This window comes from Pogoniulus pusillus, chromosome 18, assembly GCF_015220805.1.
Source record: "Pogoniulus pusillus isolate bPogPus1 chromosome 18, bPogPus1.pri, whole genome shotgun sequence".
In the NCBI taxonomy this organism is placed as follows: Eukaryota; Metazoa; Chordata; class Aves; order Piciformes; family Lybiidae; genus Pogoniulus; species Pogoniulus pusillus.
In genome coordinates this window covers 23,361,065-23,375,056 of record NC_087281.1, presented here as the reverse complement: position 1 = coordinate 23,375,056, position 13,992 = coordinate 23,361,065, and the positions used below count along the sequence as shown (strand labels likewise).

At 50.2% G+C, this 13,992-nt stretch overlaps 2 protein-coding genes across 3 annotated transcripts; one reads left to right on the top strand and one right to left on the bottom strand.

The window, feature by feature from the left end:
• Positions 1 to 1,202: 1,202 nt before the first annotated feature.
• Positions 1,203 to 4,376, bottom strand: POLR1C (RNA polymerase I and III subunit C). The gene is made up of 9 exons (XM_064158778.1): positions 4,172 to 4,376; positions 4,020 to 4,091; positions 3,835 to 3,942; positions 3,325 to 3,457; positions 3,090 to 3,209; positions 2,753 to 2,905; positions 2,422 to 2,571; positions 1,815 to 1,931; positions 1,203 to 1,502 (listed from the first exon to the last, which is right to left on the bottom strand). The coding sequence occupies exons 1-9, from the start codon at positions 4,238 to 4,240 to the stop codon at positions 1,384 to 1,386; spliced, it is 1,041 nt and encodes a 346-aa protein (XP_064014848.1). The 5' UTR covers positions 4,241 to 4,376; the 3' UTR covers positions 1,203 to 1,383.
• A 169-nt stretch (positions 4,377 to 4,545) lies between these two features.
• Positions 4,546 to 9,847, top strand: YIPF3 (Yip1 domain family member 3). Of its 2 annotated transcripts, XM_064158779.1 has the most exons (9): positions 4,546 to 4,656; positions 4,731 to 4,931; positions 5,014 to 5,120; positions 5,742 to 5,787; positions 6,167 to 6,259; positions 6,587 to 6,718; positions 7,219 to 7,332; positions 7,774 to 7,897; positions 9,364 to 9,847. In XM_064158779.1, exons 1-9 carry the CDS (start codon positions 4,576 to 4,578, stop codon positions 9,483 to 9,485), a joined length of 1,020 nt encoding a protein of 339 aa, XP_064014849.1. In that variant the 5' UTR covers positions 4,546 to 4,575; the 3' UTR covers positions 9,486 to 9,847. The 2 variants fall into 2 exon arrangements, with proteins under 2 accessions (XP_064014849.1, XP_064014850.1); XM_064158780.1 differs by lacking the exon at positions 6,587 to 6,718.
• Positions 9,848 to 13,992: the final 4,145 nt, after the last annotated feature.

Here is a 13,992-nt window from a genome sequence, read left to right as displayed (position 1 = left end):
AGGGATAAGAGAATAATCAAATCTAACACCTAGGAAGGAAGGCCTTACCCTGAGGTATTTTAAGAAAGGACCTCATTGCTGTCTACAACTACCTGAAGGGAGGCTGTAGCCAGGTGGGGGTTGGTCTTTTATCCCAGGCAACCAGCAACAGAACAAGGGGACACAGTCTCAAGTTGTGCTGGGGGAGATACGGGCTTGATATTAGGAGGAAGTTCTTCCCAGAGAGAGTGACTGGCATTGGAATGGGCTGCCCAGGGAGGTGGTGGAGTAGCCATCCCTGGAGGTGTTCAAAGAAAGCCTGGATGAGGCACTTAGTGCCATGCTCTAGATGATTGGCTAGGGCTGGGTACTAGGTTGGCCTGGATGATCTTGGAGGTCTCTTCCAACCTGGTTGATTCTATGATTCTTTAGCATGTTTTTAAACTTCACCTTTGCACAGAGAAACCTGGTACTGTATCACATCTATTACTTGGGCTGGATCAGACCATCAACCCCTCTTGCTGTGGGCTGGGACATCTTTCACTTCCAGGGATGGGGGCTCCATAACTTCTCTGGACAACCTCTTCCAGCATCTCAGCACCACTCTTGTCCAATTTAGATGGGATATACTTTTTTATTTACATTCCTCAAAAAAAAAAGAAGTGTCAATGAGTAACTGCATCAGGATATTTCCAATACTCTACTCCTATATGAAGGTCCCAATAGGCAGGTCAACAGAATAGGTGCAGAAAGCTGCAAAGCACACACAGCAGGGTGTAGCAAGAAAGGGCCAGTGCACTTCAGCACCCTTGTTCTGACAGCCAGCCATTGCTGAAGGTGAGTCTTCCAGTTTAAAACCATTGCCCTTTGTCATGCCACTACAGGGCCTGGTAAAAATGCTTTCTCAGTACCATCTTTTTGTACTGAAAGGCCACCAGATAGGCTTCCTTGAAGCCTTCTCCAGGCTGAACAACCCCAACTCTCTCAGTCTTTCTTCACAGGACCTCCTAACAGTATAGCTTTTTTCCTGCTACACTTATCTACCCCACTCCTGCACTGGTGCTGACTTGTTAGATCGTGCTGATGGGCTGCAAAGTGCTTTACTATGCTGCCATACCAGACCTCTTCTCATAGTGCATACAATCTACAATAAATGCTATTACTCATCTTTCAACCTGCTGCCACCTTTTTGTTTAGTGTAATAGCACAGAGTGAGACAGCTGTAAAGAAAATCCTTTATTTTAGTGCATCTCCTCCCTGAGGCTCATTACCAACAGAAAACAAATTCAAAAAGAGGGTCCTAGAGCTCTCAGCAAGCCCACCTCAGACCTCGTCTATGGAAGAGGAATTGCCCCTGCAGGCAGGTGTAGGAGGTCCAGAACATGTTTCCCAGCTACAGCCCAGTTACTCCATAGGCACAGAGTCCAACTCATTCAGGAAGCGCTGACACTTTCCCATCAGGATCTTGATGGCTTCGCTCACCAGCACGTCTGGAGGCAAGATACCAGTCGACTCCACTGAAACTGCACAGAGAGGTAAGTCAGCACAGCCCCTAGGCAGCTTCAGCCTGCACCTGGCTCCAGCATTTATATTCCTTGTCTTTCTTACATCACACTTCTTGCAAGCCAGGGATTACATCTGCCATCAGGAAGCACAAACACACTGAATCCCAAAGCAGCACCTAATCACAACCTTGGTGGTTATTCACTGGAACATGAATGCTGATGATGGGGAGTGGGGGGAGGCAGAGACCCAGCTCTACCTGCTGGCCAGTCTCTGGCTGTTTGCACAAAGCCCAGCAGAGCACTATGCTCTGTGGAAGACAGGGCACTCACAGATGTAGTGGTTTCGCACTCTGGCCAGGCGCACGAGGTTTTTCAGACCCTCATGACGGAAAACTTCTCTGCTGAACGTGTCCAAGCGTGCATTGGCCACTCTTGCCACCTTCTTTCCTTAAAGGGAAAAGATTAAACAAAGTGGGCACCTGCAGCAGATGGGTCCCTCGTGCAGGTGACCACACCCTCCACTCCTCACCACCCCAAGGCAGTGGAGCCACCAATACAAAGAATTAGCACAGCTCCAGTATGAAACCTTAACAGAACACAGAGCTTACGCAATAGGTCTTCATGCTTGCCTGCTGGAAAAGAGCAAGCACACTACCAGGTCTTACTGACAACTGAACAGCACTGGAAGCTGCAGTCAGAAGCTGGGTAGCTCTGCAAAGAGGCATGCCAGCGTCTCAGCATTTCAGGGACATCCCAGCTCATCATGCAACACATCTGCATGTGACGGCCACGCATAGGAAGAAACAGGCTCAGTATGGCATGAGCACTGCTGACTGTCAGGTAAATATTACAGTGCAGTTCTGTCTCTGCAAGGTCTGGCTCGAGTCTCTGATCAGTCTCTGCTACGGGTAAGGAACTTGGAACAGAATAAAAGTACCCTTGATATTCTGGATCTCAATGACTCCAGGAGAAAAGCACTTCTGCAACTTCTCAGCTGCCTCATCCTCAACAGGCTGCAAGAGAGTAATGTCAGGAAGCAGTCGATAACTAGCTGTGGCCACAGGAGAAAACTTGGCATGGTCTTTACCTGCATGAAGAGTTAGAAGTCAAGGGTAAGGGCAGGGCTCAGAGAACAAGAGTGCAAGGATGCTGGGGCTTAGTTTCAGAAAGCCAGTTTTCCACGCCCCTCCTTCACACAGTGTGCCCTGCTCCAAGTACTCACACTCCTCCTCTCCCGTAGTCCCAAGTTACCTGTACCCACAGCTCACCTATACCCTTGACACAGTGCATAAGCACATCTATCTCCTGGCCAGGTCGCAGCAGTGCAATGAGGATGTCGTCGTGAACAGGTCGGAAGTCAGCATCCGGAAAAAGGTCTGTCTGGTTCCCCAGGGGCATCCATGTCATATGTTTACTGTACACTGCAAAGAGAAGCCACAGACATCAGACAGGTGCTAGCTCAAAACAGGTTGCTGCTCTACACAAGACACAAGATGTTAAAAAGTACTTTTAGTAAAATTAGTGAAGGAACTCTCTGCTCGTGGGGGTGAGAGAACAGACCAAAAAAGGGAAAAAAACAGCACCTGTTTTTAGGACAGATCTCACCTTTGTGATTGAAATACAGTTCGTTAGGATCAGATGATTCCTTGGCTGCCTGAGGATTTCGGCTGCATTTTATCTTCAGCTGGAACTGCAGAGTATCGATTTCTGTGCCTTCTTCATCTCCTGGAAAAGGCAGGGCATGAGCCTCTATGGAATCACACTTCTGGCAGTTTATGTGACCCTGGTCTCCTGCTTTAAGGGAATCGTTCGATATTTCTATTTGATTCAAGACTCTCACCCTGGTTTCTGTATTCAAAGAGTCGAGGGTCGGCGCGAATAGGGATGAGGCCCAAGCGATGAGCCAGAATTTCATCCTGCACAATGGATGTGTTGTTGTAGACAAAGACTTTCTCTACAGCCATTGTTGGCACCTTGGGGAGACGAGAAATCAAGCCAGGGTAAGATGACAGCTGAGCTACATGCCAGCAGCCTCTTTCAAAGAAGCTATCTCAAACAGTGAAGAGCAGGCTGGCTCGATGGCACTGCCAACAGCGCCCTTAGCGAGCACCGGGGCTCATGCTGTTAAGGCCCTGTCTTTCTTTAAGTACACGTGCAGAAGGAGTTTACACTTCTCTGGCGGACCTTGATGCCGTCTATAAGGACTGACGTAAGGCAGCATCTTCCTCTTTCTCCCTGCCCCTCAGCCGCCCCCCTCCCCACTTCTAGGCTGGACCCCCAGCCCTCTCCCTCAGCGTTTCGAGCCGCCCCGGCGAGGTTCAGTCCCCGTCCCGGCCGCCCGCAGCCGTACCTCGGCGAGCAGGATGCGGCGGAAGGCGTTGGCGATGGCGGCATCGATGCCCACCATGTCGAACTCCAGCGCGCCTTCCTCCTCACGGATGATGTCCACGCGGAACGCCTGCGGAGGCCACGCAACGCGGGTCACGCCGGGCGTGGAGCCGGCCCCGACCCCACGGCCGCGGGGCCCTCACCCACCTCCTCGAAGCGCCGCTGGTCCCAGGCGTCGTCGTAGCCGGCGTAGTTGCCAGGGAAATCGGTGGTGTGGACCTGCGGGGGGGCAAAGGGGACGGGCTAGGAGGGCAGCCGGGAGACGGGCGCGTCCCGTCGCTCCGCCGCGTCCCACTCACGTTGCGGACTCCGAATTCGCCCAGCACCACGCGGTCCCGCATCTCGTCTGTGGACCCCTTGGCCGCCATGGCCGCCGCTAGCGTGGGGCCGAGGAGGGAGTCACTTCCCGACACGTGACGGGCCTCTGCCCGCCCACGCGTGGCATCCCCAGCCCCCCGCCGCCGCCCCGCGGGCTCCGCAGCAGCGCATCCCCCTGCGGCCCGCCGGCTGCTCTGGCTCCGCCGCTCCCCGCGTCTCGCCCTCCCTCGGCTCCGGGGCTCTCCTGCCCCCTGCGCCACACACGCGATGGCCGCGGCGCGGCCCCGGGAGCGCGCAGGGACGGCCCCGCCGCAGCAGCGTCACGTCCGGGGCTGCGCTCGCCGCGGCCGGCAGGGGCAGCGCGCTGCGGGCCCGGGGCTGCGCTATGGCTGCGCCGGCAGCGGCGGCGGGCGGCGGCAGGGGGGGCGGCGCGGCCGACTGGGGCGGCTTCGAGGACAACATGCAGGTGGGGCTGGGTCGGAGGCGGCGGTGCTGCGGCGCCGAGGCTAGCGGGTTCTGACGCTGTGTGCCTGGGCGCAGGGTGGCGGCTCCGCCGTCATCGACATGGAGAACATGGACGACACGTCGGGCTCCAGCTTCGAGGACATGGGCGAGATGCACCAGCGCATGAAGGAGGAGGAAGAGGAGGAGGGCGATGTGGCGGCGGCGGAGGAGGAAGACGGCGAGTTCCTGGGCATGAAGGGACTGCAGGGGCAGCTGGGCCGGCAGGTAGCTGACCAGGTGAGTACAGCTCCCTGCGGTCCCCAACCCCGGGGGGCCTCGCCTGCCCCCCTGGCTGCTGCCAGCTCCCTTCTCTCTGCAGATGTGGCAGGTGGGGAAGAGGCAAGCCTCCAGGGCCTTCAGCCTCTATGCCAACATCGACATTCTCCGGCCTTACTTCGACGTGGAGCCCGTTCAAGTGCGAGCCAGGTGGGCAGGGCTTGGCCTGGGCCTTCGACACTGGGGAGAGCCCAGGGAGGCTGCAGTGGCTCCTTGACGGGGGGAAACCAGGCTGTCCGGTTCCCTGGAGTCAGTGAGCTGGGATCGGCTGCCAGCCTTGCAGGAAGGCTCAGATCTGGTGAAACGTACTGCGCTTCATCTTCATCCTGCTCTCCTTCATGAGGTCCCCCAGTTGGTCTGGCAGCCCTGTCCCCTGTCATACAGCTTGGCTGATTGGGGCAGACAGAAGGATGTTGGAGCATCTCCAGCCTTTTAGTACTCAGATGCATTATGTGGCTTCTCTTGGGCTCTAAACATGGGCGTGTGAAAAAAGGCAAAGTTTTATGAGGTGTGCTGTGCCTTCCTGCCAGTGTGTCAGAGATCTCTTACGCCTGAGTAGATCCCTAAACATTTTCACTGAATGCACCCCAGCAAAGTGTGTTTTTTTTTCTTTAGTTGCATTATGTGACCCTTCAAAAGGAATCTCTGTCCCCTGTGGCCACAGCAGAAAACACTAGTAATGGGTGTGTGGGATCTTTTACTTCTGAAGCAGTTTAGCAACCTGTTGTCCTCCCTGCTCTTGATGTCATTCTCTGCTTTGCTCTGATGCAGACTGCTGGAGTCCATGATTCCTGTGAAGATGATCAATTTTCCCCAGGTGAGTTTTGCTGGATCAGACTCTGTGGCTAGGAAGGCTGCATTGCTTAATAATATGGACTAACGTAGCCCACGTTACTAAGAACCTGACTCTGTTGGGTGTTCATCTCCCTGAAAATACTGCTCAGCTCTTGCCTGTGGTTGTTCCAAACTTCAGTGTGCTACCTTCAGTGCTGGTACGATTCTAGACCTGCAGATTTCACACATCCCAGACTCCTCATCACACGACTTTTGCCTGGCTCCTGTCAGCAGTGGCCTTGCTGTTATTTCTCAGGCAGCTGGGTGATAAACTCCATCTAAGCCGCTTCCCATTTGACTTAGGATGGGAAACCTGCTACTCAGGAGCACTAACCAAACCTTCCCTGATCTGTGTTCTGTAGAAGATTGCAGGCGAGCTGTATGGACCTCTCATGCTGGTTTTCACACTGGTGGCCATACTTTTGCATGGGATGAAGACTTCGGACACCATAATTGTACGCTGAGTCTCAGTGATAAGTTGGGGTTTGGCTGGGCTCTAGATTGCTATAACAACACTAGGAATGGGAAGGAAACCTCTCCATGTCTGAACAGCATTTTGCTGAAAAGCTTATTGATTTGAGGAAGAACCTGTTGGCTTGGGGATGGGAGGAAGGAAGTCTTGACACCTTGCTGCTGGGAGGGCTGGGGTGTACATGTGGCACCCTGAGCACTGCCTGTCAGCTATGTGATAATGTCTAGAAAGGCACTGGGCCTTTCTAAGGTGGAGTTTGGGTGCCAGCAGGTCACTTCTTTGAGTCCTCCTCCTGATGCTGTCTTCACAGAGGGAAGGCACACTGATGGGCACGGCCATTGGCACCTGCTTTGGTTACTGGCTGGGTGTCTCCTCTTTCATCTGTTTCCTGGCGTATCTCTGCAACGCCCAAATCACGATGGTGCAGATGCTGTCACTGTTGGTATGTAGAGATGGAGCTGCCCCAAAACGCAGGTTAGCTGCACAGTGTTCCAGCAAAAGCTCTTCTCAGAAGGGAAAAGGCCTTGTAAATCAGTCATCCTAGGTAACTGCAGTGGAATGACCTGAAATTGCAGAGTGTTCTTCTGACAGGCCGGGTTGCAGCCAGAGTGATGGCACAAAGGTGGCTCCCTCATGCAGGCCTCCTGGTTTACAATCCCCAATCTGAGTGCTTGGTGGTAAAAAAACAAGAGATTACAATTTCCCTGGAACCAGAGGCTCCTGTTTTCCACATTTGCAATCTCTGACATCCCCACGAATCCTCCAGACAAGTTACTTGGGTTGCAAGATGCTGTTAAAATTGTGTTTGTGAGCTCTTTGGCATTAAGTGGTTTATGGAGGTTTGCCTCAGTGAAGCATTGCAGAAATAGGCTGCCCACGACCTTGATCAACAGCCCTTTGTGTGGACTGATGTTTATAACCTGGACGTTTTTGTTTTGTCAGGGCTATGGTCTTTTTGGACACTGCATCACTCTCTTTGTCACCTATAATATCCACTTCCACTCCCTCTTCTACATCTTCTGGTTGGGTGTTGGTGGACTCTCTACACTACGAATGGTAAGGCACAGGCAGCCTGGGGCCCTTCTCTTCTGGGGACAGAAAAAGGAGGGAAGTAATGTTTGCCTTCCCTTCTGTGGCACTTCTCATTGCCAGTTAGGCTGCTATGAAGAACAGGCTGATGCTCCTGGCTCATTTGGCCCTTGATGCATGGAGGTGACACTTGGATTAATATGTTCACTCATTCTAACAGCTGCAGGAGGTTTACTCCCATACAGCCCTCGCCATCATGCAGAGTCATACCTGAGCATCTTGTATTCTTGGCAAGGTTCACTTCCATGAAGCAGAGTCAGATTACTCTGAACTTACTGGTGCAAAAAGGGATCTGAGTAGTGTTTTCACTGGCTGTTACTACTTGGCCTATCCTGTGTGCTCCTGATTTCTCAGTGCCAGAGGTTCAGGTGGCAGTTACCTGATCTCTGACCTCCTCTCCTCTCTTAGGTTGCTGTGTTGGTGTCACGCACTGTGGGGCATACCCAGCGGCTCATCCTGTGTGGGACCCTGGCTGCTCTGCACATGCTTTTCCTCCTCTACCTGCATTTTGCTTATCACAAGGTGGTAGAAGGTAAGCAAGGGAGATATGAAGATATATCCTGTTCGATCTGGGAGAAGAGAAGCTGCTTTTTGCACTCTCTGAAAGGAAAAACGGACAGTTTAGATCAGAAGGCATCTGTGCCAGTTTCCAACCCAAGAATGAACAGCACTGGCTTTGTTAGAGGAAGCTGTCAGAAGTAGGGCAGCAGGTAGACATGAGGTAGTTTCTGTGCACTGAAATTCAGTACTTAAGACCTCAGCTGTGATGCAGGACTCCTTTATTCTTTCCCTACAAGTGAAGTGTGACAGCACTGACTCTGTTTACATGCAGATGTTCAGTCTCTTGCTGAATCTTGCTGTAGTCAGGTTGCTTTTCTTTGATTAGGAAGTGGGTCAAAAGTCTTTCTTCCTTCTTTGTGTAATACATATTTTATCTTGTGTTGTACAACACAGGTAGCAGCCAGTGCTGTTTACCAGGCTACATCCCTTTTCTGTGTCTCTTTGTTTTCTCCTAACCAAGTCTCAACCTCGTTTTATATTTGGGGATCTGGAGAATATCCAGATCCCCAAACAGGCAATTTTGTAAACCTCTTTCTGAGTTTAAGGAGACCTGTTATAGATGTTTCAGATAGATCTGCATAATTTCGGATTACAGCATATAATTACAAATCATAGAATCAATCAGGTTGGAAGAGACCTCCAAGATCAGCCAGTCCAACCTAGCACCAAGCCCTGTCCAGTCAACTAGACCATGGCACTAAGTGCCTCATCCGTATTTTTCTTGAGCACCTCCAGGGATGGCAACTCCACCACCTCCCTGGGTGTTCTTTCCTGGATGCATTCTTATGGCACAGGTTCTGAGCCCTGAACTGTAACTTTTTAGCAGATTGAACAGGATAAAATACGCTGCCAAGTAATTTTCTTCATGACACTCCAAGGCTGACAATCAGTCATGAAAGGCTAATTGACAGGGACTGGAGGACTCTTGCATCAGTATGCCTGTTTCCTGCCAAGCACGGTCTATGTTTTCATTGCAGTAATAAAGTTTCCACACTATGCTCCCAGCTGCAGCTCCTGATGTGACTCTGCAAGTACCTCAGAATGAAAACTAACAGCTAGTTTAAAAGCAGGGTCTGTGCTGGGTTAAGGTGGTAAGAGGATTTTATCAGTCTGCTTTGGTAGAGCAGCATCCCTGGCAGCCTCTGAGTTCAGGTCAAATGGCAGGGGACTGAATATGGCACCTTCAAAGTGAAAGGATCTATGTTTCTCTGCCCAAGGGCAAGCTCTGATCTGTACCCTGTGGTCTCTGAATGGAGGTGTTCACTGCTGTTCAGTCTCTGGGACTAGATGTGTCTTCCCATTGACTGCTACTGCTTCACATGTCCTGGTCCCTGCCACCATCAACCACTGCCTGGCCAGAAAGAAAAGCAAGAAGAAACATGCCATCTGCATCTGAACTAACCCTTGCCACTCCCTGTTCTTTTCTGTTCCCTGCAGGTATCCTGGACACACTGGAAGGACCTAACATGCCACCCTTTCAGAGAGTTGCCCGAGACATTCCGGTTGTTTCCAATGCTGTATTGAACGCTACAGCCAAAGCCATTGCATTGACCCTGTAGTTTCACAGACTTGGACTTACTTCCTTCACTACTTTTGAGGTTGCATAGGGCTGCAATAACCTGCTGCCTCTTAGGAACAGGACAGAACAGCAAGAAGACTCGTTTTGTTTTCCTGGACCTTTCCTTTGGGTTGCAGTTTTGGGCAGCTGAGTGGACTGCAACTCAGTGACTCAGAAGAGCTATGCCTTTTCCCCATTCAGGTCTAGGCTGTCTTGAGTGGAGTGCTTCTGTTGCCTGTATGTTCAGCTGGGGTTTTCCCAGCACAGTTTGTCCCTTCTCTTTCTGCTTGCTGATGTAACTCCAGGGGTGCCTGCTCTGTTCTTGTCCTGAAGAGGGAAGAATTAAATTGATGATGGTGCTGAGTGATGTCTTACTTGAAGTCACAGAAGACTGGTGTTGGGTCTTTACACCCTTAGTTGTCCTGCCCTAGAATCAAATCGGGATTCTTTGCAACTTTCTGCTGTCCTCCTTCAAAGATTCTGTGACACATGGCCCAGCTTGGACATGTTTTCTGTAGCCCAGGAGGCAGAGAAATGTTTACTTCTCTGGAGATTTTGGGGGACAGCTCAGTGTTTGACCACATGCTCTTCCTTGTTGTGTTCTAGACTGATCCCTTCCTTTTGACGTGTTTGTCAAGCTGCTACCTGACTTTGCTGTCCCTTCTCCCGTATGTGCCTGAAATGTATCTGTCCCCCTGCTTTCACAGCACCTTTTGTTCTCAACCATCCTTCTGCTTATGTTACTCTGTAGGACAGCAGCTGTGACTGCAGAGGCAGTGTGTTTTCGGATGGTCTTCTGTGGCTATTTGTATTCAATTAAGAAGTTAATTCAGGCCACCCACATGCAACATTCTCTCGTGTCTCACAGCCAAGGGACTTTCACCTTGTTGTTCTGAGCAGGAGCATCTGACTCCCCCAGACACAGTCTGCTGCATACTGTCAGGCTTTTCAAGGCGAGTATACCGTGTTTCTGAAAGCTCTCTTGGAGCTTTAAGAGCCCAGCAAACTTCTATCCAGCATTTCCATGAAACAAAAGGAGAAATGGGGGAATGTGGAAGGGTAAGTTGGCACATTTATCTCTAGCATACTGATGCAAGAAAGCTCCAGTAAGGACAAGGAAAGTAAGCAGCCCAGCCTAGTCTTGCACTGCAATAACTCAAAATCAAGTAGTTCAGATACAGCTTTTCCTTACTGCTGTAATTTGTACTAGTCCAAGCATGGAAAGCTGTTAGCTGGTAATTGGTTTTCACTTTTCTCTCCTTGTAGCTATGGGTGATATGAGAAGAAAGTCACTCCTCAAAATAGTTCACACTTAGGCTGAAAAAAACCCAAGATGTTTCTCTTTCTTGGTGTACCCACAAGTTAGCTGTGCACAAGGCAGGTGGCATGGCAAATCTGCACTCTGGTCCTTTGCTTATATTAATGAGAGAGGATGCAGCTGTAGTGGCATTTGGACTAATACCAAGCTGCAGTGAAAGAGAGTAAGATAGCATCAGCTATTGTCAGGCTGATCATCGGCTTCAGTTAAAACAAAAATGTAGTCAGACAGGACAAGCATTTTCAGCCACAGACCTATTTTCCACTGTTTGCTTTCTCCTGAGTTCATTATTTGTGCTAACAAACACATACACAATCAGCATGCTCTCTCATTCTCTTCCCACACCCCTTGAGAAACTCACTTTGAAAAAGATCACTCAGCAAGTTAGTTGGAAAAAATTAAAGTGATTATTTGGGCTACTTGTCTCCACATTTTTTGATCAGTTGAACCACTTCAAGCTGCTAGAATTTCTATTACTTTCAAACTTGACAAAGTGTACTGCTGACTCAGGAGGTTGTTTTTATTTCACACTTGTCTGGCAGCCTAGAATAGGTCTGTTTCTGTTGGTGCAAACTCTCCAAGCACAGGCAGGGTGGGGGGGGGGAAAGGGAGAAAAAGTTAATTACTGGAATAAGTCCATCCAAGAGGAAAAATCATTCTGAGCTGAACTCTCTCACTGCTGATCTGTAGGCACTGTTGGACAAGGGCTGTGCTCCCTGCTGCATGTAGCCACTTAGTTAAATCGTAGCAATGAAGCTGTGCCCTTTGTCTCCTACATCCCACAGGAAAGAGCAGCAAGCAAACTCTTCATGTTTGCCCGGCACGGTTTGTGTGTCATGTCAGCTGTGGACAGATGACTAGGTCAACAAACAACCACCCTCTTGGAAGCTGTGGGCTTGCTATGCTTCAGTTCTTCATCCCTGATTAATTTTCTGTGCAGCAGCAGCTGGAAGCTGAGCTGTTCTCTACTGCCAGAAATTCAGTACTCAGCTGAGTGCTTCAGCATCTTCTTTTGCTGACAGAGAGGAACACATTTTTGCAGGGAATTTCATGCATGATGCAGTCCCAGGGAGTATGCTGCACACACAGTCTTGAAGTCTTTGTTGGAAGGCATCTCAGTGCTTAATCAAGTCCCCTAGTTATGACAGCAAGCCTTACAGCCTTATCATGCCGCATTCTCTCTGCCTTTGTGTTCTGCCGTGGCTCTTGCAGCAAATCTACATTAATTTTCTCCTTCCACCCTTGCAGCAAATCTAAATAATTTGCCCCTTGCCTCCATCACCCCTTCTTTAGAGGAAAGGTAGCCCTGTGAAAACTATAAGCCCCTTTTTATCAAACATTAAACAAATAAAGCTGTTGTATCAGAATGATAAAATGGATACTACAGCATCTGTGACCTCCTGCTCTCCTCTGCAGTACCTGAAGTCCAAATCTTCTCGCAGTCCACACTAATTGTCACCTTAGTTGAGTTTTGAGTTATAGGTAGGCTGTTTATTCCTCAATTTGTTTTTATTCCTGCATCTAGTCTCACTCTAGATGCTCCTCATCCAGTTTTTCTCTGTTCATGTGTTAGCTCTTAAGGATGTCAGACTAGACATCAGCTCTCCTTTTTTGTGTCTCCAGCAGGTAAGCAATAAACTACCTTCCTCATACCTGCTGGGTAACTGCACACAACAAAGAAGCAATATCTGGTTTGTCACAGAATACCACTGCCAAATTCCCTTCTGCACAGCTCATAATTCGGTTTGGTGAGGCAAAGCTCACTATTAGCTTCTGTGCCACTTTCCCCAATGGTTTTGAGCATAAAGTAAGGTGGGATGCTTGTCTACCCAATGTGCTCTCACTCCTGACAACAGGCAGTGAAGATGCTGCAACTAGGGCATCTTCATCACTGCTTTGGGCCTGCTGCTGTCAATTTAAGTGGGACATGTCTCAGGGGCTCTCCTTCAAGCACCTCTCTAATAATAGCCTGTTAAACAAAGCATGGGTTAATTAGTGCCTGGAGGTAACTGTAAGGTGAGACTGAGTGAAGTCTTCCCTCAGACCTGTACATAGCAGCTGGTACCTTCTTGGACACCACTCTGGCATTCAGCCTTGAAGCCCTGAAGTATGTAGAATCTCACCTGGACCATTTAATGTGAGAGAAATGTGTAGAGATAAATCACTTCTTTTTTGAGAACTGTGACCTGTAAGACAGCTGGATGGTTGCAGCTGCTGATCATATCCCCGTGTCAGTGTTGCCAGGCCAGTCATCTATTCTTGGCAGGCTTGCAGGTGCAGTTTTAAGCCCATGCCACCTTGTGTAATGCAAAAAAAAAGAGAAGTGCATGTAGATAGCTCTAGAGAACAGCAATGGGTTACTCAAAGGACATGGTGACACTTGCACTGTAAGTCAGGTGCTGCAGCCAAAGTCTTAAAGCTCATGAAGGAGTCCATCTCCCTCTCTGCTGCTCTTTGTGTGTTATTCAGGACCTAATATGCAGCCCTCAACCCAAGTGACCTGCTCCTCCCTTTCAGTTGAGGTGAACTGCTTCACATCCCACTCCACAGCCCATTTTCTCCTTCACTTTCCATCCCTTCTCTCCCACCCTGGTCTCCAAACCGAGCAGAGGAGCTTGGGTTTGTCCCAGAGTTACCCACTGGACCGGAATTCACATGGGCACTGATATATGCAGCAGCCAGATTAGTTACGTGCAGAAAGCTGCCTACTTAGGCGGTTTAACCTAATTTCCACATCACTGGCTTCCTTTCTCAGCTCAGCAGAGCTGAAAACACAGTGGCCCTGCTTCCTATTTTTCTCCAAGTCCAGCATTACTCAATAGAGAAGAGACAAATCCCTCTGATCAGCACCTGCAAATTAGCAAGGGGCAAAGATACACTGCTCACACTCCAGGGCAGGTTGAGGGTGCAGCTGTGTGCTGCAGGGATAGGGAAGCTTGCGGTACCTTCCCACCTCTTCACCCTCCATGAGCTGCCTCCGAGTACCAGCTCCCCGCGCCCTGGGCCGTGAGGAGTGTTCACAACTGCTTTGCCATTAAGCCGAGAGTTCAGGCTTGAGGCGCAGCGGGTTCAAGCGCAAACATCCCCGCAGCTAGCGGGAGACTGCTGCTGCTCGGAGCAAGAGGCGCTCGTTGGAGCCCAATGACTTGGGCCCCTTCCCAGGTGGGAGCGGGATTGCAGAGAGCATTTT

Bases quoted from the DNA above. Each gene is read 5' to 3' on its own strand.
- POLR1C (XM_064158778.1), bottom strand. From the start codon at position 4,240: ATGGCGGCCAAGGGGTCCACAGACGAGATGCGGGACCGCGTGGTGCTG. The intron at 2,906-3,089 runs GTGAGATCTGTC...TTCTCTTTGCAG, and splicing joins ACTGTATTTCAATCACAAAG to TGTACAGTAAACATATGACA. The intron at 2,572-2,752 runs GTGAGCTGTGGG...CTCTTCATGCAG, and splicing joins GCACTGTGTCAAGGGTATAG to GTAAAGACCATGCCAAGTTT.
- YIPF3 (XM_064158779.1), top strand. From the start codon at position 4,576: ATGGCTGCGCCGGCAGCGGCGGCGGGCGGCGGCAGGGGGGGCGGCGCG. The intron at 5,788-6,166 runs GTGAGTTTTGCT...TGTGTTCTGTAG, and splicing joins AGATGATCAATTTTCCCCAG to AAGATTGCAGGCGAGCTGTA. The intron at 7,898-9,363 runs GTAAGCAAGGGA...TGTTCCCTGCAG, and splicing joins TTATCACAAGGTGGTAGAAG to GTATCCTGGACACACTGGAA.